This window comes from Spermophilus citellus (genome assembly GCF_964194105.1).
Source record: "Spermophilus citellus genome assembly, chromosome: 4".
NCBI classification, from domain to species: Eukaryota; Metazoa; Chordata; class Mammalia; order Rodentia; family Sciuridae; genus Spermophilus; species Spermophilus citellus.
Window position 1 is genome coordinate 179,701,578 of NC_138185.1, and position 27,037 is coordinate 179,728,614.

Below are 27,037 nucleotides of genomic sequence, written 5' to 3' on the forward strand. Positions count from 1 at the left end.
GCTACAAGGAGATGTCATCTCATCCCACATAAAATGGTAGAGAGTAGAATGGTGGTTGCCAGAAACTGGAGAGGGAGTTGGATGGGGAATGGGAACATGTTGACCAAAGGTCCAAAGTTTTAGCTAGACAGAAGGAATAAACTTTAGTGATCTGTTACACAGTCTAGATCAAACATGCAAAAAATAACAAACATTTGAAAGGATATGGAGAAAGGGAAATTCATATACTGTTGGTAGGACTATAAATTAATGCAGACTTTATGGATAACACAATAGAGGCTTCTCAAAAAAACTAAAATTGGAATTGCCAAATAATAGAGCAATTACATATCTGGGGATATATCTAAAGGAATTAAAATCAGTTTACCCAAGAAACATCCAACCCCCATGTTTATTGAAGCACAATTTACAATAGATGTCATCAATATGAATTCTAAGTGTACATCATCAGGTGAATGGGTAAGGAAAATGTGAGATACACACACATACACATACACACACAAACACACATACACAGAGGAATACTATTAGGCCTTAAAAAATAAGAAACATGTCATTTGTGACTTCATGGATAAATCTGGAAGATATTATGCCAAGTGAAATAATATAGATACAGAAAGACAAGTAACGCATGACCTCACTTATATATGTCATCCCAAAAAAGTCAAAATCATGGAAGAAGAAATTAGAATGCTGATCACCAGAAACCAGGGAGGAGGTTGGATGGGGAAAGGGACATGTTGATCAAAAGTCCAAAGTTTCAGCCTGACAGGAAGAATAAGCTTTAGTAATCTATTACACATAATAGCAACTATACTTAGGCATTGCATATTTCAAAATTGCTTAAAGAATAGATTTTAAATATTTCCACCCAAAAGAATTGATAACTATGCAAGGTAATGAGTATGTTAATTGACTTGAGTTAATCATATTACAATGCAACCTTATATCAAAACATCACATTGTACACCATAAATATACACAACTGTCTTATCAATTAAAAATAAGACAAAATTCCAAAAGCAAATACTATCAGATAGTTAAAAAAAAAGTATTATGAATTCTTTGGATTGAGTGAGTTCCCACTGTACACACTAACTTCTCATAACTTCATGTTCTACAAACTATTGAAAAGGAATACTATCATTTGTTGTTTTATTGTAATTCAGGATTTCCTCCAACATTTATTGAGAAACTACTAGGTATAGGCATGTGTTGTGGACAAATTTTTATATGTTTCTACATATTGCCAACCATAGCATGGTTTGATAAATGCTAATCTTGATATAGATATAGTGTTATTGTAATGGAATTATAAGGTTAATATGATATAATTGGTGTAAAGAATGGAACTGTTGAAAGAGGAGTGGTAAATTGATTCAGTAAAAATAAGGCAGAATAGATTTAGAATATTCTATTCTCAAAAATGCATCTCAGGACAGACCAGTGTATAATAAGATTGCATATAATTAAAAATCAATCTTAAGACTTTAACTAAGGAATCTCTCAATATTCTTCTTTAATAATTTATATTCAACTTTGGGTCATCCAGTTTGCTTCCCATAAGCCTACATTCTTTGCTAAAATGGTCACTGAAGCCAGGCACAGTGGCACACACTGGTAATCCCAGCAACTTGGGAGTCTGTGGCAGGGGAGTCACATATTTGAGGCCAGTCTTGGCAATTTAATGAGACCCTATGTTAAAATACAAATAAAAAAGGTCTGGAGACATAGCTCAGTGTTAGTATGCCCCTATGTTCAAACCCCAGTACTGCAAAAATAAATAAATGAGTCACGGAAGTCCACGGCAACACTGTTCCTGGGTGAAGGCAGATGTGGAGTGGAAAGGAAGGCACAGGAATGACAACAGATATCTAGATTTCTAGTCTTTAGAATTCAATTAGGGAGTTAGCAGGGGGTGCATATGTTCCATAATCAATCAGCCCATCATTTCAGTAATGCACTTGCTATTGTCAATTTTTTGAGACCTTCTCTGGGTAAAGAGATGGGTAAATAAAAAAAGAAAGAAAGAAATCCTCTGGTTTATGTTGTAAGCATTTTAAGTCTCCAGAATGAAAAAAAAAAAAGTACAACCCTGTCCTTTCTGGGTAGTGATGACTTTGATGTGGTTTTCTATTCCTAGCTCTAAAGAAAAAGGATATCGTTGAGTTATAAGATATCTACCAGTGGTTGCTGGCAAAGAAGGTGAAAACCTTCCTTAGAACTGCTTCCTTGTGAGATACTTATTTTTAAAATATATCACTTTACCTCACAGAAATCAGCCTTGTGACTTAGGACAAGAAATAACAAAATACAAAGAATTCCAAGACCACAGATTACATTTTTACTTAAAAATTGAAAAATATTTGTTTATATTTTTGTAATTTGTTTTATGTGATCTATAACATACTGTTTGAAGAAGGGTGACAAATTGGGATGAAAGGAAACAGTCACATAAGGCTTGAACTGATGCAGAATATAAATAACAACATTTTCAATTGTAAATAGCAACACTAAATCACTGCAATTGAAAGATGATTATATGTATGTTACTTTTTTCTGTTTGATATCTTCCCTTTATATACCTTCCTCAGTGAGTATTTTACTCAGCTTTTTCACTGCTGTAACAAAAAGACCTGACAAGAACAATTTTAGCAGAGAAAAGTTTACTTGGCACTCACAGTTTCAGAGTTCTCGGTCCATAGATGGCCTACTCCATTGCTCTGAGCTGAAGGTGAGGCAGAACATCATGGGAGAAGAGTGGTGGAGGAAGGCTCAGAACATGGCACCAGAAAGCACAGAGTTCTCTCACCATGGACAAAATATAGACCCCAAAGTTGTGCATCAATGACCCACCCACTCCAGCCATATCCTACCTGCCTACAGTTAACATCCAGTTAATCCCTAAGAGGGGATTAATGCACTGATTAGGTTAAAACTCTCATAACCCAATTATTTCACCTCTAAATTTTCTTGCACTCTCTCACACATGAGATTTTAGGGAATACCTCATATCTAAATCATTACAGTGGTGTCACTTTTTTAAAAAACAAGTTCTCACTCAGTTGCTAAGGCTGGCCTCGAACTTGTGATCCTCCTGCCTCAGTCTCCCAAATTGCTGGGATTATAGGCATGAGCCACTGCACTCAGTTCAATGAGTCACTTCTGTATAGACTTTTGAAATCCTTCAGCCTTTCCAGCAGCCCCGATGCTGTATCAGACTGTTCCCAGTACCTTGCACAATACCATGAAATCACACAGCTTGCAACAATCATTTGTCAGTCTATTAGGTATTAGTTTGCTGGTTGTCTTTCCACATTTACTTAATAGCTGAACATCTAGATGTGTGATAAACAACATTGCAATTCTGTATTCAAGTACTTCTTATGCTTTATTTAGTATCATTTTTATGATTACTTCTCTGCCCTTACCTGCTTATTTGTATAATGTTCGAACTAATGAAATAAGTGCAGAATAAGTAGCTACCAGTTCAGTTTATTTTGAGAATTATGATGGCATGCACAGAAACACAACTCAGCATTCATTTGTTTATTCATCAAATATTTTCTTGATCTTACCGAGTGCAATCATCATGCAAAGTGATAAGAATGGAAAGATGAACAAAGCAGGTGGAGTTTCTGCCCTCATGGAGCTTTCAGACAAGAACATAGATGGTTGCAGTGTCAGAATACAAGCTCAGGGTTCTGGTAGTGCACATTAAATGGCTCCTCATCAGACAGAATTAGGTCAATTGCATGTGGCATAAATGCAAATAGCAGTAGTTTAAAGTAAACAGAAAATTTTCTCCAAAATGAATATCTGGAGGTAGACTACAACTCCACAATGTCAAGGACTACTTCTGTCTTGTTACTATGCTATTTGTGGCCTCAATTCCCAAAGTCACCTTGTCCAAGATGGCTATTTCAACTCCATTTCCCCATTCCATAATAGGAAGGAGGGGAAAGAATGACAGGAACAATTTCTCTGCCATTGAAAGACTTCTAGATGTTGCTCAAGCCACTTTTACTTACATCCCATTAGCCAGAACTTAATCACATGGCAATGTCCAGCAGCGGGGAAAACTGGGAAATGCATTATTTATTTTGGGTAGCCAGAAAAAAAGAGGGGATGAATACGAGAGGATAACTAATCATCTCTGCCCCAGGATTTCTGGGAAAATGGTTGCCAAAATTGAGATTTGAAGGTGAGTAGAATTCTCAGAAGAAGTGTGTGTGTGTGTGTGTGTGTGTGTGTGTGTGTGTGTGTGTGTGTGTGTCCTTATAGGAATAAAACATTCTAGAAAAAAAGAAAAATCCCAAGAAAATGAATACTGAGAAGCTGTTCTTTTGCCAACTAATCATTGCATGACAGTGTTTGTACTTTTATTAGGAAAAGAGGTATAGCTCAGCTTTTATCAGAGGAAAGAGAGTGGAACTAATGTTCAGTGTAGGTTTGGGTTGAATGGGCCAGGACAGCCTCTCAGAAAAGATGGAAAGTGGGAGACGCATTAAAAACAAACGAATGTTAATCCTTTCCCAGCAATATTGGCCCCCGTGAAGGCATGTACTTAAGCAGAAGGGAGCATTCATTCAGTAATATCCTAACTTACAAGTTCAGAGGCTACCCCATGCCTTCCTGTGCCCATAGTAGTCACATTCCCAGCTTCATTGGAACCATACAGAACTGTTATGCTCACTAAAGTGCCACAAATCTGTAGAAACACCAAAAACATTTATGATATATTAAGTTTACAACATCAGTATACTTTTGGGTTTCCTTAAGTTTTATGTCCAGCTTTATAAAATTAGTCTTTCTCCTACTTTAAACAAATCAAGTAGCAAGTCTATTTTGCTTGTTATTGTGATAAAGCAGCAGTTGCTTCAAATGAAAATAGCAATGGAAGATTTTAACTTCCTGATATACAGTATGATTCTTTTTATGTTTTTCGAATTATTTTCATACTGTAGTTTGCTTAAGTTTTTATTGTGTTTTTTATCCATAAAATGAGTAGAAGGTTTATATAGTTTAGCCCATTAAAAAGTAAACTTCACTTGTAGATATTTTATTTTTTTAATATTTTAAATATACTTTTTAGTTGTAGTTGGATGCAATAACTTTATTTTATTTATTCATTTTTATGTGGTGCTGAGGATTGAACCCAGTAACTCGCACGTGCTAGGTGAGCGCACTATTGCTGAGCCACAACCCCAGCACGCTATTTTATCTCTTAAGTGTCTATTATTCTGGTTTTATATTGAATGTAAAATAAAAAAGGTCTATTAGAAAAGCACTGATCTAAATCTATAATTATTTAAGTTTCTTGTGCATTTTTCACAACCCTCCTCAAGTTACTATGAAGTTCTAATGTTCCCCCCTCCCAGGAAAAGTGGTTTTATAGTTGATGATTGGCAATATAATTTTTATATTATGCATGAGTGAGAAGATTAAATCATTTTATTTTGTGTTTATCTGTGACTGATGAATTTAAATTTAAATACCAGCTTGGTGAGAGCAAATTTTCTAGGTCTCATTTGTCTTGAACTAGCAATTAATTAATGTGTCTTAAACTAGCAATTAGGATAGATTGTTAAATGGAACTGTATATTTGAGTTATCTTCTTTCTTATGTTAGACTTTCAATTTGATGAAAAAAGAGAAATTATTAAAATCTATTCCCTAACACATTATTTAGGCTGTGACTTCATACTAGGTAATACGATTGCCAAGAAGTACATAGTATGATTCAGTTTCTTGAGGCCACTTCTAGGCCTATGGTAACAGTTCATCTGATTCCATTTTAATGTTTATTTCTATAAATAATAGGTGTTCCCAATCTTTATCAATTGAGCTGGATTGAAATTGCAATAATACCTGCTTACATGATTGGAATACAGGCTGATTCCTGTTTCATTTCTCCCCATTAGCCCTACCAAACTACAGAGCACTTTTAAGAAAATACTCAAAAATTCTATTCCCATTGAAATAAAATCATGTTAAGCTTTTGTCTTTTGTAACTAGTCTACTTATATTGGTTGTCAGGTCCAAAGTTCCAAATTCTTCATTTGGATCTTCAACTTTGAGAAATTAATAGGGTCAAGGAATAAGAACCAGTGTTTACATAAGTGTTTATTGGACTATCCTTTATCATCTTTCAGGTCTTGTAGAAATTTGCCTGATGCACCCCCTGGATGTGGTGAAAACCAGGTAAGTTTCTGCATGAACAAGTTTTATTGACTTTGGCTGATATCCAAATTAAAATCTGTCAGAGTTCTAAATGCTAGAACTTGTCCCAGGCTGGTAGTTTCTCCCTATAATGGCATTTGTATTTGCTTTTTAAAGAAAGTACTATTTGACAGATAAAAAGTGAACAGTGAAAAGAATTTCTGGATAGAGGTCATCTGAAGGTATGTAATATTTTATTGCCTTCACTTGACAACCTTAAGTTATGATTTGTGGCTACACTGGTAAATGAGGAAAATTTATCAAAATGATGTAAAAATTCAACTTTATCCAGTGAATTATGATAGCATTTTCATTTGACATTTCATATAACATATTGCTATTTAATAGTAAGCATTTGGTGTGAGACTCCAAAATTTCAAGTAAGCTTCTTAAATTGTGCCTAAAGAATTTATTCCTATAACTCTTTACCAATTTCAAAATACCATGTTTCTAGGGAAATGAATTTGCTCTTGAAGGGAGATAAAAATCAGGGCAATGTATTATATCTATCTACCAAGAGCAAAAACAAACAAACAAAAAACAAAACAAAAATAACAAAATCTTATAAGATTTAATATGATCCTAAAGCATTTTTTAAAAATTTTATCCTGTGGCTGAATTATGGAACTCCCTATTGCCATTAGAAGTTGTTAGAGTTTAATGAAAGTCTCCATTTATTGGTTGAAGCCTAAGAGTGCTATCCAACAATGGTAGTTGATCAAATCATTACTGTCTCAGGAAATACTTAATAAGTCAGAGTAGTCACTGTATGGTCATGTTACTTTATCTACAGAATCTGGAGAATCTTAGACTGGTTTCTGGAAAAGTGTAATAATATTAATATTAATAATTTAATAATTTAAAGTGTAAATAATATTACATTTCTCATTGAAAAAGAGAAAATGAGAATTTGGCGTCTGACTTAGCTGCTGTAACAAAAAACATGGCTGGGTGACTTAAATAACTGATGAGTATTTCTCATAGTTTTGGAAGTTGGAGAGTCTAAAATCAAGGTCATAGAAGCTCATTTCTTTGTGAGGGCCCTCTCCTGGGCTTGCAGACAGCCTTCTTCTCACTGTATCCTCACTTGGCCATGACAGAAAGCTGTGCTGTCTCTTTCTTTTCTTATAAAGTCCCTATTTCCATGATGGATGTTTCGCCCTTATGACTTCTAAACCTAATCACTTCCCAAAAGTTCACTTCCAAATACCATCACTCTGGGGATTTGAGTTTCAGCATACAGATTTTGTAAGGATACAAAATTCAATCGGAAACAGCTTCAAGTCATTAAACCAAAACAGATAAAGAAGAAAAATCACAAATTTCATTCAAATTCAAGGACCCTGGATCATCTTTTGTTATAGGTTTCAGAAACAGAAGCAATACTCATGCTAAGAATCTGTGTTCACTTTCTTTAAAAAAACATAATATTGTTTCTAGTCTTACTTAGGAATAAATTCTTTCTCATTTAAGGGTGACTCCCTAAATTAGTTTTCAAATGGGTATACAGGAGATATAAGAATGATTTAAACAAGATGTGATATTGAAATTATGATCATTCACTCATTTCCCCTCAATTCTTCATTCATCCACTCAACAAATATGTTTTTGAGCACCTAGCATGTGGGTTCCAGACTAGCTATATGCCTCAAAGAGCTCACAATTTGAGGAGCTCTTTGAGGCATGGGAACCTCATGACCATGAACTTTCAAAAACTGTTTCATTTTGCTGGACTAGAATTGAATTGCTTACTTCTTGAAATAGATGTGCCAAATAACTGGAGGTTTATATATTCATTGTTATATAAATATTTTCATGAAAATGGCATTCATTAATTGGAATTAGCACATGCCCTTGCCTAACTTCAAGGGGAAAGAATAATACAACCCTTCCAGGTACCCTGAAGATGATAACTGGATACTAGATGGTACTTGACCTGCACAGCAATAAAAAGTATATTGAATAAAGACCCCAACCATAGAGAAAACTGAAAACCCAGAGTATTTGCAACTAACTATGCAATGGAAGATTGATGAAAAGATCAATGGAATTTACCAATTAGGCAATTGACATAATGGTGATAGTGACTGGACAGGAGCAGACTAAAGTATTGGAATCTCTTTACTCTTACATTCTACAGGAGATGACTACATTTTTAATGGGGATAAATTCATGCCAAAGAATGCAACTGATCATTTGCAGAATGAAAAAAAAAACAAACTTTGAGAAAAGATTTTGAAAATAAATTTTTAGAATCTATTGTTTTTTCATTCAGCAAAGAAAAGGATTAGGCACAAAAAGAACCCAAAAGTAAAGACTAAACTCCCAAGAAATAAACACATTAATTTTGCTATATCCAACACATGAGATATTGTAGAAATGAGCTATACCATACTTGGATTGATTCAGTGTACCACCATTCAAGTAATAATATCCAAGGAGAGGGAAAACAGTTCTTAAAAAGTTATGAGGTTTGTTTGATCTGATGATCCCATGCCCTACTTTTTATTGTTGTTGCTGCTGTTGCTGTTGAGACCAGGTCTTACTATGTTGCCCAGGCTGGGCTTATACTCTCAATACTCTCACCATAGTCTTTTGAGTATCTAGAATTATAAGTGTGTGCCAACATGCCCCTCTTCCATGCCGCATTCTGACAATGCCTACAGCAATTTAGAATCCAGTGTTCTTGGAATACCATGCACTTAAAAAAAACCTACTAAAATTACTAATGCTGTTATTTCTTACATTCTCATTTACAACTTATTTATTCATTTTTACTTTTATCACAATAGTAAACATTCATTGTATAAAATTCAAATATTAACCCCAAGCCTTGTGTTCAACAAGATAGACTAGGTTATGCTGCTATAACATCAGTAACAAGCCACAAATATCAATAGATTACAAGGATTTGGGAGGGGGGTCATTCCCACTTCAGTTTAATATGAGTAGGTGTCTTAGTCCATTCAGGCTGTGACAACAAAACACCATTATGGGTGGCTAATAAACAACAGAAATTTATTTCTCACAATTATGGAGTCCAGAAAGTGAAAGATCAAGGCATTTGCCTTGATTTGGTGCTGGTGAGGGTCCATTTCCTGGCATATAGTCAGCCCCTTCTCACTATATAGTAGCACGGTAGACAGGACAAAGTAGCATTCAGAATCTCTTTTATAAGAGTATTAATCCTGTTCAAAACCTAATCACCTCCCAAATGCTTCACCTCCTAAATCTATTACCTTGGGGTTTAGTATTTTCATATATGGACTTTAGGGACCGTAGCAATGGGAGACTATGCTCACTGAAGTCATTCAGGTTGACAGAAACTCTGTTTTCATACATGCTTTCACCATCCCTGTAGCATGAAGAATAGAGCTGATGGTCTCATTCTGGCAAGTATAGATCTGACCAAAAGTGTCATTTTCTCTCAAACCTGTTGTTAAAAACTAGTCTCTTGGCCAGTCAACCAGAAGAAGTATGATCCTCTTCTCTCTTTTTTTTTTTTTTTAAAGAGAGAGGAAAGGGGGAGTGAGAGAGAGAGAGAGAGAGAGAGAGAGAGAGAGAGAGAGAGAGAGAATTTATTTATTTTAGTTCTCGGCGGACACAGCATCTTTGTTGGTATGTGGTGCTGAGGATCGAACCCGGGCCGCACGCGTGCCAGGCGAGCGCGCTACCGCTTGAGCCACATCCCCACCCCTGATCCTCTTCTCTGATCTGAAGGAGGGTATCTAGGTGTCAGTATGCCATAGGCATGCCTGTTCCAAGCCTTAGAAGCATAAATGTTATTTCCTTAAACCCATCAGTTTCCATTCCAGAGGTAAGCACTCTTGACTTTTAGCTGTTTCATTAGAATTCATTTCCATATTTCTAACTATTATGCTTACACTGATTGTATTGAATTGAATAATGCTCTCTGCCCAAAATCATGTCCTTCTCAGAACCTCAAAAAGTGACTTTATTTGGTGTAGATGATATTCATTGAGATGCAATTATACTAAAATAGGTGGACCCTAAATCCAGTATGACTTGTATCCTTATAAGAAGAGACCGAAACAGATGTGGAGGAAAGACAGCCACATGACACTAAAAGTAAGAATTGGAATTATGCAGCTAAAAGCCAATGTACACCAAGGATTCTGGCAACCACCAGAAGCTAGAAGAGAGGAATGGAATAGATTAGGAAACTAATATAGCACTAATATGAATAAAATGTGTAGTTATTCATGGCATTTATAATTATACCTAGCCCCTATTTCCCTTCCCTTCATCTGTCCAATTTTTCATCAGTAATGAACTGTTTAATTATTTTGACTATTCAAACATTGCCCACTGTGGTACCAAGTGACACTTAATGCTTTATTTTCCTGGAGTTCATTATTGCCTCATTTTTATTCTTTTATTTTTGTAAGACTATTACTAGTTGCTATTTTTTTTCACAAATGCTTCTACAGTTTCCTTTTCACTACTGTTTCCCATACTGTCAAACTAATAGCAAATGACATGGTAGGGCTTGTTGGGCTTGTTTAAGGTGGTTGTTTTTTTTTTTTTTTTTCCCACAATGATCTGGTTAGTTTGTTAGAAACTTCCTCTTCCATTTCTAATGTCAATAGTTGGGGACACTTTTTTTTTTCCAGTGAGGAATCTTTTACTCCAAGTCGTGTGTGGCAGAGAATAAAAAAAAAATCCACATCATTACAATGTATTTTAGTCAGCTTTTTCTCTGCTGTGACTAAGAGGACCCAATCAAAACAACTGTAGAGGAGGCAAAGTTTATTTGGGGCTCATGATTTCAGAGTTCTCAATCCATAGATAGCAGACTCCATTCCTCAGGGCTCAAGGTGAGGCTGGATGTTATGGCAGAAGAGTGTGGCAAAGGGAAGCAGCTCACATAGTAATAAGAAGCAGAAAGAAAGACTTCACTCACCAAATATAAAATATATACTCAAAGCTACACCCCAATACCCTACCGGCCTTCAGTTACCACTCAATTAATCCCATCAGGTGATTAATTCACTGATTGGGTTAAGCCTCTCTTAACCCAATCATGTCTTCTCTGAACCTTCTTGCATTGTCTCAGATGTGAGCTTTTGGGGGAAACCTCACATCCAAACTATAACACTACGTTTCTAGCAAGGAACCACTCTCCTGTCTTTTGCTATCCCTAGTCTGAGGTTGTGCTGATTCAGCCTCCACAGAATAAACTTCAGGTTCCTACCTGGGAGGTGGATAAGGACAACATGTGTGGACTCTAAAGCAATCCTTCTTTTCAGTCACATATTCCTACCTTCCAAAGTATCCAGTGTCCCCAAGGCCTGAAGCTTCCCAGGGTTTTTCCTGGTATCCTCCTCCTCAAGTACTTAGGGTGTAGCAGCCTCTCCCCTGCTACGGCTCTCTCTCATCCATTCCTCCAGCAATTTTCATATTACAAAAATATATGTTGCACCCATCCATGAGTACTTCCTGCTCATCGTCTTTGTGCTTATTAGTTTATGCTTATTTATGATTGTAGTTCTTTTACTAGCTATATTAGTCAAGACCCAACCGAGAAAATACACCCTAAGTATTTTTTTTAATTTTTTTTGAGAGAGGAGAGAGAGAGAGAGAGAGAGAGAGAGAGAGAGAGAGAGAGAGAGAGAATTTTTTAATATTTATTTTTTAGTTTTCAGTGGACACAACATCTTTGTTTATATGTGGTGCTGAGGATGGAACCTGGACCGCACGCACGCCAGGCGAGCGCGCTACTGCTTGAGCCACATCCCCAGCCCCACACCCTAAGTATTTGAAACAATGGTAATTTAATGCAAGGAATTAATTATACAGAAGATAGAACTGACAAGGAGCAAACAGAAGTAATGAGGCAACCCAGTGATTAGCAATAGCTCTACTACCCCATACTGATTGGACAAAGCAAGAAGGTAAGTTTTGGTAACCCTGGTAGAGCTATAATTGTGGTGGGTCTACCTGTTATAGCGGGAGCTTCAAAAGAGACCCAGCTACTGCTAGATCCTCTGCCTAGAGCAGACAAGTAAAGTGATAAATACTCTAATTTCTCCCTTCTTATCCTCTTCAGTCTCCCCCTAACAGTGCTCTTGCTTGCTGAACTTATGTAAGCTTGGAAGGCCCGGCATGGCAAGGGTTAGTCCCTCCACATTTGAGCAGAACCAAATAAAGGAAGAATGAGAAATGGATCTACAAACAAACAGTGGTGGGACTGAGATGCTGTCATGTTAGTGAACTTTGAAGAAAGGTTTGAGATAAGCATGCATTTCCAAACTATCAGGTTGAACAGAAACACACGTTGCATTTTAAAAGATGATTTGAAATTATAAATGGTAAATTTTTTTTTAAAGAAAGAGTGAGAGAGGGGAGAGAGCGAGAGAGAGAGAGAGAGAATTTTTTTTAATATTTATTTTTTTAGTTCTCGGCAGACACAACATCTTTGTTGGTATGTGGTGCTGAGGATCGAACCCGGGCCGCATGCATCCCAGGCGAGCGCGCTACCGCTTGAGCCACCTCCCCAGCCCTAAATGGTAAATTTTTATGAAGAGATTTTAGACACTGTGTCACTTGAGTATATAGAAAACAGCTTATTTTGTTCCATGTAGGGATAGTTCCAGGAATAGGCCTAATGTGAACAGAGGCTTGCCACATGACAACTAGCTTATTCTAAGTACTCCTACCTAATTTTAGAAAAGGATATTTGGCTAAGATGCTGTACACATGAAAGTTGTGTAGAATCAAATTTCCTTTGAAATTCTTCCTATAGAGTACATACACACTTTTTATAGTTCTCTTTATGCACAAGCAGAATTTTGTATACAGTTGTGAGTAGACCCTCCTCCAAATTATACAAATTATAAAAGATTCTATTTACTTGGGAAACTAGGAAGACCGAAGGGTATGTTCTGGCTTCATGTTCTTTAGGGGTTCAAATAAAATAATCAGTAATATTTCTCTCATATTCTTTCTTTTTTCTCTCTTCCCCTCCAGATGTCATTCTCCTGTATAGTCATTATTTGGCACCAGATTGTGCCAGCATCATGCTTAAATGGTCCTTGGTGTTTGTATAGTGGTTAATAACTGTGGTTCTTAAGTGAGATGCCTGGGTTCAAATCCTTACTTCTTTACTCATTGCCCCTGTGACCTCATTAAGGTATTTAACTTCCCTCAGTCCCAGTTTCCTCACCTCCAAGGGGGAACAAAAATGGAATCCACATTGTGAGAGATAAATGGCCATATAAATACACAGTCACACACACACACACTCATGTGAAAGCATGGTGTTTAATCCTGGCTCAGCAAAACGTAGAATACAAGAAGATGGAGTTTTTAAGGTAGTCAGTGAAACATAAGGGAATATACAAATTGTGGTTGAGGGGAAATATTTAATATATAGTCATGCAGTTTCAGGTTTTCAAGCCGGAAGACTTGTGTTATATGAGCACTGTATTTAAATCCTTCCTCAGAAGGTGTTTGCAAGCAGAGAGTCCTTCTGGGTCTGAGGGCAGGAGAACACTGGTTTAGTGTATGTGTTCCTGTTGACATCATTCCACACATCATTTTAAGCCTGTGTGCTGACATTATTAGGTATCCCCTGTGGCTAGAACAGTGCCTGGACTCCAGCAGGTGCCCAGTGGATGTTATTGAGTAAATGAATAAATTACTATTCTTTTAAAAAATCAGAAATAACCCTGCTACTTCTGTGACCAAACTGGAATGTCCAGAAAGTGAATAATAGACAGATGTTTTGTCTTCTTTAAGAAATGGAAGATTTCATGGAAGAAGTGGGAATTAAAAATCTGTTGAAATAAAAAAATAGAATAAAAAGGAAGACATTATTTGACATAATGGTAGGCAAACATGTCAGGCCTGTGACAGAGACTCAGAGACAGAATAAGGCAAGAACTCTTCAGTTAGGTATGTTCAAATGAGAGGTAGGTATACTGAGCCAAGAGAGGGGATCAGGAGTACTGAGAAAACACAAGTAATAATCTCGAGATGGAAAGCAGAATGCTAGTCTTCACCTAGCATAGCACTGTTTTCTAGAAATAAAATGCACAAAACAGGCATAATTTTTATTTTTATTTTTTATGTTTTTATTTGTGAATTATAATTTTAAGTTTTCTAAAAGACATATTTAAAGAAACATAAAATTAATTTTAATAACATATCTTTATTGTTTTTTCTTTTTATTTGTTCTTTTTATATAGATAAGACAGTTGAGTATATTTTGATATATTATCCATACATGGAGTATAACTTATTCTAATTAGGATCCCATTCTTGTGGTTGTATGTGAGTTACCCTGGTCATGTATTCATATACAAGGATAGGAAAGTTAAGTCCAATTAATTCTACTGTTTTTCTTATTCTCCTCCCTGCTACCTTCCTTCATTCCCCTTTGTCTAATCCAACGGACTTCTGTTCTTCCCCTCTGCACCCTACCTTATTGTGGGTTAGCATCCACATATCAAAAAGAACACTTGGGCTTTGGTTTTTGGGATTATCTAGCTTATTTCACATAGCAAGATATTTTCCAGTTCTATCTAATAAATAAATAAATAAGCTTATCTAGCTTATTTCACATAGCAAGATATTTTCCAGTTCTATCTATTTATCATCAAATGCCATAAATTCTTTTATTTATGGCTGAGTACTATTCCATTGTGTACCACATTTTCTTTAACCATTCATCTGTTAAAGGGAACCTAGTTTGGTCTCATAGCTTGGCTGTTATGACTGGAGATGCTATAGACATTGATGTGGCTGTGTCACTGTAGTATGCTGATTTTAAGTTCTTAAGTATAATACCAAGGAGTGGGATAACTGGGTCAAATGATGGCTCCATTCCAAGTTTTCTGGGAATTCTCCATACTGCATTCCAGAGTGGTTGTACCTACTTGTAGTTCCACAAACAATATATGAATGTACCTTTTCCCCCATATCCTGCCCCAACATTTACTGTTATTTGTATTCTTGATAATTGCCATTCTGACTGGAGTGAGATGGAATCTCAGTACAGTTTTAATTTGCATTTCTCTAATTGCTAGAGGTGTTGAACATTTTTTTTTCATATATTTGTTCACCATTTGTATTTCTTCTTCTGTGAAGTGTCTGTTCAGTTCCTTTGCCCACTTATTGATTTGGTTATTTTTGTTGTTGTTGTTGTTTAAAGTTTTTTGAGTTCTTTGTATATCCTGTATATGAACGCCCTATCTGAGGTGCAGGTGGTAAAGATTTTCTCCCATTCTGTAGGCTCTCTGTTCAAGCTTATATCCAAAATGGTGTCATAATAACATGTTCATCAATATAAAGTTAATACTGAAACATTTCCCATTTTTTTCATTCTAGGTCTTTGAAATCCAGTGCCTATATTACACACAGATCACATCTCAACATTGACTAGTCAGCCACATTTCAAAAACTCAAAAGCTACATAGGATAGTGGTTCCTGGATTTGACAACATAGGTCTAGAACACAATGGAAGTAGGAAGGTCTTTTAGGGAAAGAAGAACAAGATCCCATGGTTTCTTTGAAGGAACGTTCTGTCTTAGAGTGGGTTGATAGATGCAAGTAAGCAGGTTCCAAGGCGGGGGTGCGGGTAGGGTGGCAGATATTTTACTACATATGCATTTGAAGGTTCTTGGCTCAGTGTGGAAAAAGTGGCATTAAATGCCACAAGGATTTGTGGAGTCAGTCTGAGGGGGGTGTAACTTACATGTCTTTCATATTTTGATTCCCAAGAAGGGAAAGGGGCCATTGTGCTTGAGGAAGAGAGAATTAGTTAAGTGTTCATTCTGTTTCACCCTAAGTCATTTTTTATCGCTTTTGTTTCATTTTTTAATAGAGCATAAATCAAGTGTAAACTAAAATAAATTTGATCCTGTAAAGGCTTGTCAAAGAACTGCATATTTTCTAGTGGGTGCTGGGGAAGGTGAGAAGGGAAGAGGCAATTTCATATCTCCTTGTAGACATATAGTTGCAGGCTGCTGAGGAGTGGACAGTCCAATACACACCTTGGCTTTTATCCTTTTTCCCATTAGGACTTAACTTTCGCTGAAAAGTCTTCTCATACTTCTCCCAAAACATATTAATCACAGTGCAAATTCTAAAGACTCACATAGTTGAAAATTTGGCATCTGCATGTTGTTATATATGTGCTTATGGGGCTTTTACTCAAGCTGTTGAGATTGATTTACACACTGTATCGGTGGCTCCCAAACCTCAGACCTACTGAATCAGGAACTCTAGGGGTGTGGCCTAGCAATATTTATGTTCAACAACCTCCCAGGCGGTTCTTATGCAGTAATCCCAGACTTGTCACTGGATCGGCCTTTGGGAACCATTGCTAAATACTCTATGGGAAGTTTTGTAAAAAGTCATGTAAATAATTCCTTCCTTCTTCTTCTTCTTCTTCTTAATATTAAACATCTCATTAACCTTTGGTTCTCATTCATTGCATTTATGAAAATTTCTTTGTTAGCAATGAGTGGAAGTAGAAGGGAAAAAGCTTGCGTTCCAGAACTCGTTTTGTGATTTGTGAGAGTGATATAGGAATATATTATCTAAAGCCAGGAACAACACATTTTGTCCTACTGAGTGGGGTCACATGGTCAAAAATCAGTACCAGGGGAAGGGAAAGGAGCTAGCATTGGTTGTTCCAGACAGAAGGTAAATGGCTCTAATGGATAAAAATGATTTAGAGACATAAGCCCAACACAAACTTTATTAAAAAGAGAAATTTGAGGATGGATTATAGTGAGAGGCTGCTTCATTGGGAGCCCAGAAGAGTGAGGAGGAGCTAAAGCCTGGGAAGCAATTCACAGCCCCCTTTTACCAAAGAGAAGGGAAAACAGCAGTTAAGTTTAAATGAACACTTAATTTAGAGGTAGGCGAGAGAATGTTGAACAACCATTGGGGACAACAGAACAGTGGGGTGGAAACAAAGAAAGAAGAATGTTTTCTCCAACAGATTTTTTTTTTCTTTGAAAAAGGAAAGAATCCCTTTAAAATGAGGAAAGAACAGGGGAAAAGGCGAGGATAGGTTATCCAGTGAAAGCAGTAGAGCCTATAGAATTGAAAAGAGTAATAAAAGAGCAGCTGGGTTATTTTCATGTGTTAGTGATTTACCAGTGGTGTAAAATATTAAGATCACATTCAGGGTTAGATCATGGTTATGGCTAATTTCTCATCATAGATAAAAATGCAGGATGAGACCACTGTCATGGCTTATTTCTAACCATGGACAGAATGTGTCTTAAGTAAAGCAAATAAGGAATAGAACCACATTTGTATAAAGTATATTTTTTATTGGGACTTTGTCACATAGCTAAATCCATCCATGGCAATATATAATGGTAGGAAATGGTTACAGTATCTTCATATACATATTTATTGGTTCTTTTTAATTATACATGACAGTAGATTCCTTTATGTAACTATACAAGCATAGGATATACCTTATTCTAATTAGAACCCCAGAGTTGTGGATGTATATGGTGGTAAGATTCACTGTGGTGTATTCATATATGTACATAAGAAAGTAATGTCAGATTCATTTCACTATCTTTCCTTTTCCTCTCCTGTTCCCAGCCCTTCATTCCCCTGTGGTTAATCCAATGAATTTCTATTTTTGACAATGTTCTTCCTCTCTTTGGAATAGTGAGTTGTATCCCAACTTTGGAAAACTCAGAAGCATTAACAGAAGAAAGTCTTGACCTTCTGTCTCCTTTACATTTTGGTGGTCTTCCCACTAAACACAAACCCAAGCCCTGGGCTGGGTTGGGTACAATAACAGCCTTATCCATAGGAAGTACTCCCTGCTTGTCAGCTTTTGTTGCTACTGAGAAGTATATTCATTTCTTCACCAGGCCAGTAATGACAAAAGAGAAGTACACACCAAAGAATTTGAGGTATTGGAGAGAAAAAAAGATCTTATCCAAAAGAATCTTGCTGACATGGACTCAAATTATTTTTGAGTTTTATCAATAAGGAGAAAAATCAAGTTAGTTCTCTACACATAAAATTACAAAGTTACGTTACATCAACTGTAACTCAGTTTATACTCTTGAAATGCTCCTGAATTTACTTTTGTAAATAGAATTCTTTTTAAAATCACTTCACTGGGGGTATGCTATTTTTATGACTTTTAATGTGGAACCTTTGTAAAGTATTTAATTACTCCTTGATTTGTGTGTTTAAATTTTTAGAAATAAAGATTAAGTGTCTGTTGATAGCACAGTAACTATTATGCCTCAACTAATTAAACATCCTTAGAAAATTCTCCCTTACTTAACAATCAAAGGTGTATATTGTTTTAATATTTCTTGCCTCTTTTTACCACTGGATCATAAAGGCTTCTCCTTCTGTGATGATCCCAGCCAGCAGGTGGGAAGGAAAAGTGGTGATGTCTTCATGCCTGTCAATAGGGTTTTTTTCAATAGACATCTTTTTTTTTTTTTAAGCTGAAAGGTAAATAATTCTTAAATGCCTCTCTTATCTTTGCCATGGGAAAGTGACTTACTTCTAAATCAACATCAACATGAAGACCATTTCCTTTGCTCCTCCCCCCAGCATTCATCCAAGGTTTTGCCCCAGCTGCTTTTAAATTTTCAGCAATTTTGTTGACTACTGTTTTAGTTAGCTTTTCCACTGCTGTAACTAAAAGACCTGAGAAGAACAATTTTAGAGGAGGAAAAGTTTATTTGGGGGCTCACAGTTTCAGAGATCTCAGTTCATAGTAAGCCAGCTCTATTTCATGGGGCTCAAGGTGAGGCAGAACATCATTGTGTCGGGGAGGGAAACTGCTCATACAATGATCAGAATGCAAAGAGAGAGACTTCTACTCCCCTTAGACCAACTATGTATCCTAAAGCCATGCTCCCAGGTACCCACCTCCTTCAGCCACACCCTACTAACCTTCAATTAATCCAATCAGGAGATTAATTCACTGGTTGGGTCAAGACTCTCATAACACAATCATTTCTCCTGTAAACCTTCTTTTTTTTTTTAAAGAGAGAGAGAATTTTTTTTAAAGAGAGAGGAGAGAGAGAGAGAGAGAGAGGGAGAGGGAGAGAGAGAGAAGAGAGAATTTTTTAAAAATATTTATTTCTTTTTAGTTATTGGCGGACACAACATCTTTGTTTGTACGTGGTGCTGAGGATCGAACCTGGGCCGCACGCATGCCAGGCGAGCGCACTACCACTTGAGCCACATCCTCAGCCCCTCCTGTAAACCTTCTTGCATTGTCTTACACATGAGCTTTTGGGGGAAACATAACCTCCAAATCATAACATTTACTTATTTAGCCAATGTACATCACAGGTTTCCATATGTGAGATATTTTGATATTTTTAAGTCATAGTTTCAATTCTAATTTGGGGTTATTATAATTTAATATAAATGAACAAACTGTTTTGGTATTATTTTGAATTAAAAACAATTGATCTGTGTTTCTCAGTGTTTGTTATGCAATCACAAACTTTTCTCAGATAATTTTTCTTTCCCCCCATGCTGGGGATCAAACCCAGGGACTTGTACATAACAGGCAGGCACTCTACCTCTAGGCTACACCCCTCAGCCCTTTAGGTAGTCTATTTTAAGGGCAGGTGTTTGGAAGGAGAATTTGGAACTAGTGCCATGTCTAATTCATTGTCATTTCAAGGGCTAGCTGAGATAAGTTCTAGCTCTAAATTTAAGAAGGAAAACAAAGATTAGGGGATGTAGCTCAGTGGTAGAGTGTATGCTTAGCATGTACAAGACCTTTGGTTCAATCAGCCGCTCAAAAAAGTAAAACAAATGATCACAAAGATTGCTTACTTTTCTGTTTTCTGTTATTGTTATTTTATTTTAAATGACTTCTAGTTAAACTCTAAACAATCTCCCACCAGTAAAACAAAATTACCAGGAGTGCTTATGCCTCAGTAGCCTCCATAAAGAGCAGGTTCCTATCCCAAAAGACCTGAAATATTTCCATGAAAATATTTTCATGTGCCATGGAAAGAACACTCAGTTACTTATCTGGATTTTCCTGTGGCATGAGAGAAGCTGGCAGTGTTGAGAAAAGAAGCTGCTGTAGATGAGAAAACTCTAGCTGTCTGCTAAACCTGTCTGCTAAACCTCAGGCCACACCCATTGGAAATCTGTTTCTGAACATATAGTGGAAATTAAGACTAATAAAGTCTAAAATTGTTGGGATTATAGAACAGCTGAAAACTATGGTTATCGTGGATAGTCTAGAGTTTACCCCCTTTTGTGAAGCCAGAATGAAAATCATAAATTTCTTTCAACAAACAAATTTAAGGCTGATAATATAACTGTGTACCTTCACCCAAAATTCATAATAATGTTTGGCATTCCTGGAAAATGGATTAATCCTCAGAATATTCTTGTTGAGATGGCTAAAATAGCCTATATTGCTTCTGCTTTGCTATCAGGGCACAGCTGAGATTTCATTTTGAAATAATGAAGAAGTTTGCAAGATGATAAATCGAACTAAATGCAGTTTATATATTCTGGGCCAAGTTTGTACAGGATAAAATTTTCCCATTTGGGGGTTACTGAATATTTTCTCCGGTGCAAATTTGTGAGTACCGAATAGGTTGCATGCTTCCTGATTAGAGCAAAAACCATGTGAACAAAACTGAATGTCATTAATTTTTGGTAATCAAAATCTATCTGGGATATGCATTTCACTTTTTTATGAAAAATATAGCCTACTATAGTCAACTTCTCATTACCAGATCTGACTTATTACTGCTAAATACTCAAAAAAACAGCCTTAGAATTTACGTGATTTCTGTATTTGTGTCCTATTATATTATGGAAAGTAAAAAAACAATTCATAGAATTTTCTTTCTTTTAGATAATATCCTAAAGTTGTTTTAGCCCATTTTTACTCAAGAAGGACAAGTTAGTAAACAAACCCTTTGTGGATAGGCTGTCAGTCAGTGTTCAGGGAAGAGTGTGATTAATTTGCATCAACTCAGGAGAGGCCACAGGTCACCTGGGAAGGTATATAATGAACACAGGAGATCAACATTCTAGGTCAATGCTGTGGCCTTCAGCTCTGTGAGTCAAGGGAACTTCTCTGGGTCTTGACACCACCTGGAAATTGAGGGTATTCCCCAAAATTAACATGGGGGTTTCTTCCAATTGGATGTGCTGTTTCCAAACCTGTTTTCATTGTTTAAAGTAACTTTAGAAGATATTCAGAGTGGGATTTCTTCACTCCATACACTGATCCTCTCCTGTTTGGGGAAGTACACTTTAGCACCCTTTCTCTTCCTGGAATGACTGGCTCCTTCTCAACTTTCATACCCCAGCTTCACTGTCATCTCCTCAGACAGCCTTCTCTGGCGACCTCTTCTCCAGTGGTCTCCTGTCTGCCTCTCTTTCTAGTTTCCTTAATTTGTCTTTGTTCTAGTCTTCCAATCTCATCAGGTTTATATATTTGGGTATATGTTAACTACTGATCCACCTCTGAGGGGATGCAGGCTTTCTAAAAGCAAGGGGGCTTCCTTCTTTCTTAGTAATGTAAGTGTTGGGCACAAAATAGGTGCTCAAATATGTATTTGGTGGGCTGGGGTTGTGGCTCAGAGGTAGGAGAACTTGCCCAGCATGTGTGAGGCACTGGGTTTGATCCTCAGCACCACATAAAAATAAAATAAAGATATTGTGTCCACATAAAACAAAAAAAATAAATATTAAAAAATGTATTGGTGGGATTCCAACATGGCGGCGGGCGCAGAGAGATCAAGTCCCTGACCTCTTCAGCTGTGCAGGCATAGGGAGTCGTAAACAACCTAAATCTGTTTGCTCAGGATCACTAGGCAATGCTGAGCTGACGTGGATCTGGGGTGAACAGTCTGGGCCTCTCAGAACACACACTGAGCCTGGATCGGCTGAATTCAAGCTCCCATTCACCTGCTTCCCGCAGACAAACAACTGTGACTCAGCACTAATCCATCCGGCTGAAACAACTGGTCAGCCCTTCTGTTCCTACGGAGGTAAATGCCTACCGAGCCTTCATAGGTAGTGGCCACAGGTTTGAAACGGGGCTTGGGAGAGACAGTAAGGACCCACCCGTTGCATTGGTTGCCCAGCAAAGGGAAACGAACTGTCGCCATTTGTAAGAGACACCACCATGGCAGACAAATGACATCATCAGACTGCGGCGGAGGAGATAACTTCATTGAAACCTGCGGCTACAGGTGTGTAATTCCCTAGCCTTCCCTCTCCACACATCGGGGAAACCTTAAGGGCCCCTCCCAGCTCTCCCGTAAGGGCCCCTCCCAGCTCTCCCGTGAGCACGATAGCCAGCACGAGGGAATCAGAGGTGGCGCGGGACCAGCGGCGCAGAACTACCGCTCCCACCAGTGCTGACAGCTGAGGTCTCTTGCACCAGCTACCGGGAGCATGACTACCGGAGGGCAAGTAAAATTCGCTGAGGATTCTCAGCCCCGAGTTCTACAAACTTAGGGTCTGAGGGAATGGCAAACTGGAAGAGTGTGCCCAGTCGTTCATGAAAACAGGGCTCCCGGGAGCAGCAGACCTGGCGTGTAGCCAGTATTGTGGTGAGCAGCACCCGTGAGAGGGGCCTGGCTAGAGGAAAAGTGGGAAGTGACTGGACACAAGAGGAGGCCCTAGGCACTCAGGATTGGAGACTCGCCCAGTCTGGGAGGAGCTGCTGCACAGTGATTGGTTCCCGCGTATTGACAGGAGAAACTTGGCCTGGTGGGCACAGTGCTACCTACTGGAAGAGAAGTTAATCAAACTCTAAGACTGCATTTATTAGTTTTTTTTTCTTTTTCTTTTTCTTTTTTTCTTTTCTCTTTTTTTTTTGATTTGGGTTTTTCTTTCATTTTCATTTTTCTTTCTTGTTGTTTTTTTAAATTTGTTTTACAATTTTTTTTAATTTTTTTTCTTCTAATTTTAATTTAAATTTTTTTATTATTTTTTAAAAAATTTTTTTTTCTTTTTTTATTTCCTATTTTTTTTCTTCTTTTGTCTTTTCATTTCTTTACAATTATCTTATCCCTCCTTCCTTGAATTCTACCTGCTTACTCTCATTCTCTTTAGTGACTTCTTCCCTTCCCTTCTAATACCTTTCCTCCCAAGCATCAAATAAATCTATAGGAGTAAACAGTAACTCATCCGTCAAACAGAACAAGAAGTAACATGAGCAGCTTCAAAAAGCAAGGAAGAAAAGGAGTACAAACAATGCAGGACAGCCTAAATATTCAGGAGGACCTAGAGTCATCAGAAAAATGGTCATATAAAGAACTCAAGGAACACCTTAGACAGATGGAATGGAACCTTAAAGAGGATACAAGACAGCAAATTCAAGCAGCGAAAGAACACATTGAGAATGAATTACATAAACAGATAAAAGAAGAAGTTAAGCATCTTTATCAGGAGATAGAGATTATAAAAAATAATCAAACAATAATTCTAGAAATGAAGGAAATGATAAACCAAATTAAAAACTCAATTGAGAGTATCACTAACAGAGTGGAGCAAGTAGAAGCCAGAACGCCAGATAATGAAGACAAAATATATCATCTTGAAAAGAGTCTAGCCAACTCAGAAAGGCTGGTAAAAAATCACGAGAAAAACATCCAAGAGTTATGGGATAACATAAAAAAAAAAACAAACTTACGAGTCATCGGGATAGAAGAAGGTACAGAGATTCAAACCAAGGGAATGAGTAACCTGCTGAATGAAATAATTACAGAAAACATTCCAGAAATAAAAAAGGAAACAGATATACAAATTGAAGATGCATACAGGACACCGAGCACACAAAATCACAGTAGACCAACGCCAAGACACATTGTTATGAAGATATCCAATATACAGAACAAAGAGAAAATATTAAAAGCTACAAGAGAAAGGAGACAGATTACATTCAGAGGTAAACCAATAAGGTTAACAATGGATTTTTTATCAGAGACACTGAAAGCAAGAAGGTCATGGAACAATGTATTTCAAACACTGAAAGACAATGGATGCCAACCAAGAATTCTGTATCCAGCAAAATTAAGCTTCAGGTATGACAATGAAATAAAGATCTTTCATGATAAACAAAAGTTAAAAGAATTTGCAGCCAGAAAACCAGCATTGCAAAGCATTTTGAGCAAAACACTACACGAGGAAGAAATGAAAAACAATAACCAAAACCATCAGTGGGAAGTGCCTCAGTAAAGACAGAGGGCAAGGGGAAAGATAATCATGGAGAAACAAACTAATTTTTTTTAAAAAAAGGATAAATAATCAAACATGGATGGAAGTACAAACCATATATCAATAGTAACTCTGAATGTTAATGGCTTAAACTCTCCAATAAAGCGACATAGGCTGGTATCATGGATTAAAAAAACAAATCCAACAATATGCTGCCTCCAGGAGACACATCTGATTGGAAAAGACATACACAGGCTGAAGGTGAAAGGATGGGAAGAAATATACCACGCACACAGTCCTCGTAAGCAAGCAGGGGTGGCCATCCTCATATCGAATAAAATCGACTTCAAGACTAAGTTAATCAAAAGGGATAAAGAAGGACATTATATACTGTTAAAAGGAACCATTCACCAACAAGACATAACAATTATCAATATTTACGCACCAAATAATGGTGCTGCGACATTCATAAAACAAATTCTCCTCAAATTCAAGAATCAAATAGACCACAACACAATAATTATGGGTGACTTCAACACACCTCTCTCACCATTGGACAGATCCTCCAAACAAAAGTTGAATAAAGAAACTATAGAACTCAATATCACAATCAATAACCTAGACTTAACTGACATATATAGAATATATCAACCATCATCAAATGGATATACTTTTTTCTCAGCAGCACATGGATCCTTCTCAAAAATAGACCATATATTATGCCATAGGGCAACCCTCAGTAAATATAAAGGATGGAGATAATACCATGCATTTTATCTGATCATAATGGAATGAAACTGGAAATCAATGATAAAAGAAGGAAGGAAAAATCCTACATCACATGGAAAATGAACAATATGTTACTGAATGATCAATGGGTTACAGAAGACATAAAGGAGGAAATCAAAAAATTCTTAGAAATAAATGAAAATACAGACACAACATATCGGAATCTATGGGACAGAATGAAAGCAGTTTTAAGAGGAAAATTCATCACCTGGTGGTCATTCCTCAAAAAAAGAAAACACCAACAAATAAATGAGCTCACACTTCATCTCAAAGCCCTAGAAAAGGAAGAGCAAAACAACAGCAAATGTAGCAGAAGGCAAGAAATAATTAAAATCAGAGCGGAAATCAATGAAATTGAATAAAAAGAAACTATTGAAAAAATTAACAAAACTAAAAGTTGGTTCTTCGAAAAAATAAATAAGATCGACAGACCTTTAGCCATGCTAACGAAGAGAAGAAGAGAGAGAACTCAAATTACTAACATACGGGATGAAAAAGGCAATATCACAACAGATGCTACAGAAATACAGAAGACAATTAGAAATTATTTTGAAAACCTATATTCCAATAAAATAGAAGATAGTGAAGACATCGATAAATTTCTTAAGTCATATGATTTGCCCAGACTGAGTCAGGAGGATGCACACAATTTGAACAGACCAATATCAATGGATGAAATTGAAGAAGCCATCAAAAGACTATCAACCAAGAAAAGCCCAGGACCAGATGGGTATACAACGGAGTTTTACAAAACCTTTAAAGAAGAATTAATACCAATACTTTTCAAGTTATTTCAGAAAATAGAAAAAGAGGGAGGTCTTCCAAATTCATTCTATGAGGCCAACATCACCCTGATTCCGAAACCAGACAAAGACACCTCAAAGAAAGAAAACTACCGACTAATATCTCTAATGAACCTAGATGCAAAAATCCTCAATAAAATTCTGGCGAATTGAATACAAAAACACATCAAAAAAATTGTGCACCATGATCAAGTAGGATTCATCCCTGGGATGCAAGGATGGTTCAATATACGGAAATCAATAAATGTTATTCACCACATCAATAGACTTAAAGATAAGAACCGTATGATCATCTCGATAGACGCAGAGAAAGCATTCGACAAAGTACAGCATCCCTTTATGTTCAAAACATTAGAAAAACTAGGGATAACAGGAACTTACCTTGACATTGTAAAGGCTATCTATGCTAAGCCTCAGGCTAGCATCATTCTGAATGGACAAAAGTTAAAGGCATTCCCTCTAAAATCCGGAACAAGACAGGGATGCCCTCTATCACCACTTCTATTCAATATAGTTCTCGAAACACTGGCCAGAGCAATTAGACAGACGAAAGAAATTAAAGGCATAAAAATTGGAAAAGAAGAACTTAAATTATCACTATTTGCAGATGACATGATTCTATACCTAGAAGACCCAAAAGGGTCTACAAAGAAACTACTAGAACTAATAAATGAATTCAGCAAAGTGGCAGGATATAAAATCAACACAAAACTTCTGAAACGGAAATGAGGAAAAACACTCCATTCACAATATCCTCAAAAAAAATAAAATACTTGGGAATCAACCTAACAAAAGAGGTGAAAGATTTATACAATGAAAACTACAGAACCCTAAAGAGAGAAGTAGAAGAAGATCTTAGAAGATGGAAAAATATACCCTGTTCATGGATAGGCAGAACTAACATCATCAGAATGGCGATATTACCAAAAGTTCTCCATAGGTTTAATGCAATGCCAATCAAAATCCCAACAGCATTTCTTGTAGAAATAGATAAAGCAATCATGAAATTCATATGGAAAAATAAAAGACCCAGAATAGCA

The 27,037-nt window shown here is 36.8% G+C and overlaps 1 protein-coding gene across 5 annotated transcripts in view; it reads left to right on the forward strand.

Moving 5' to 3' along the window:
• SLC25A21 (solute carrier family 25 member 21) overlaps positions 1 to 27,037 on the forward strand; it is a gene marked incomplete at its 5' end in the record, with an annotated part of 517,166 nt that overhangs the window by 302,351 nt on the left and 187,778 nt on the right. For 3 of the 5 annotated variants that reach the window (XM_081290706.1, XM_081290709.1, XM_081290708.1), the window contains one exon: positions 6,155 to 6,203. In XM_081290706.1, the coding sequence (XP_081146832.1) occupies positions 6,155 to 6,203 (49 nt within the window). Of the gene's footprint in view, positions 1 to 5,150; positions 5,180 to 6,154; positions 6,204 to 27,037 lie in introns of all 5 variants that reach the window. The other 2 variants (XM_081290705.1, XM_081290707.1) reach the window with 1 other exon arrangement.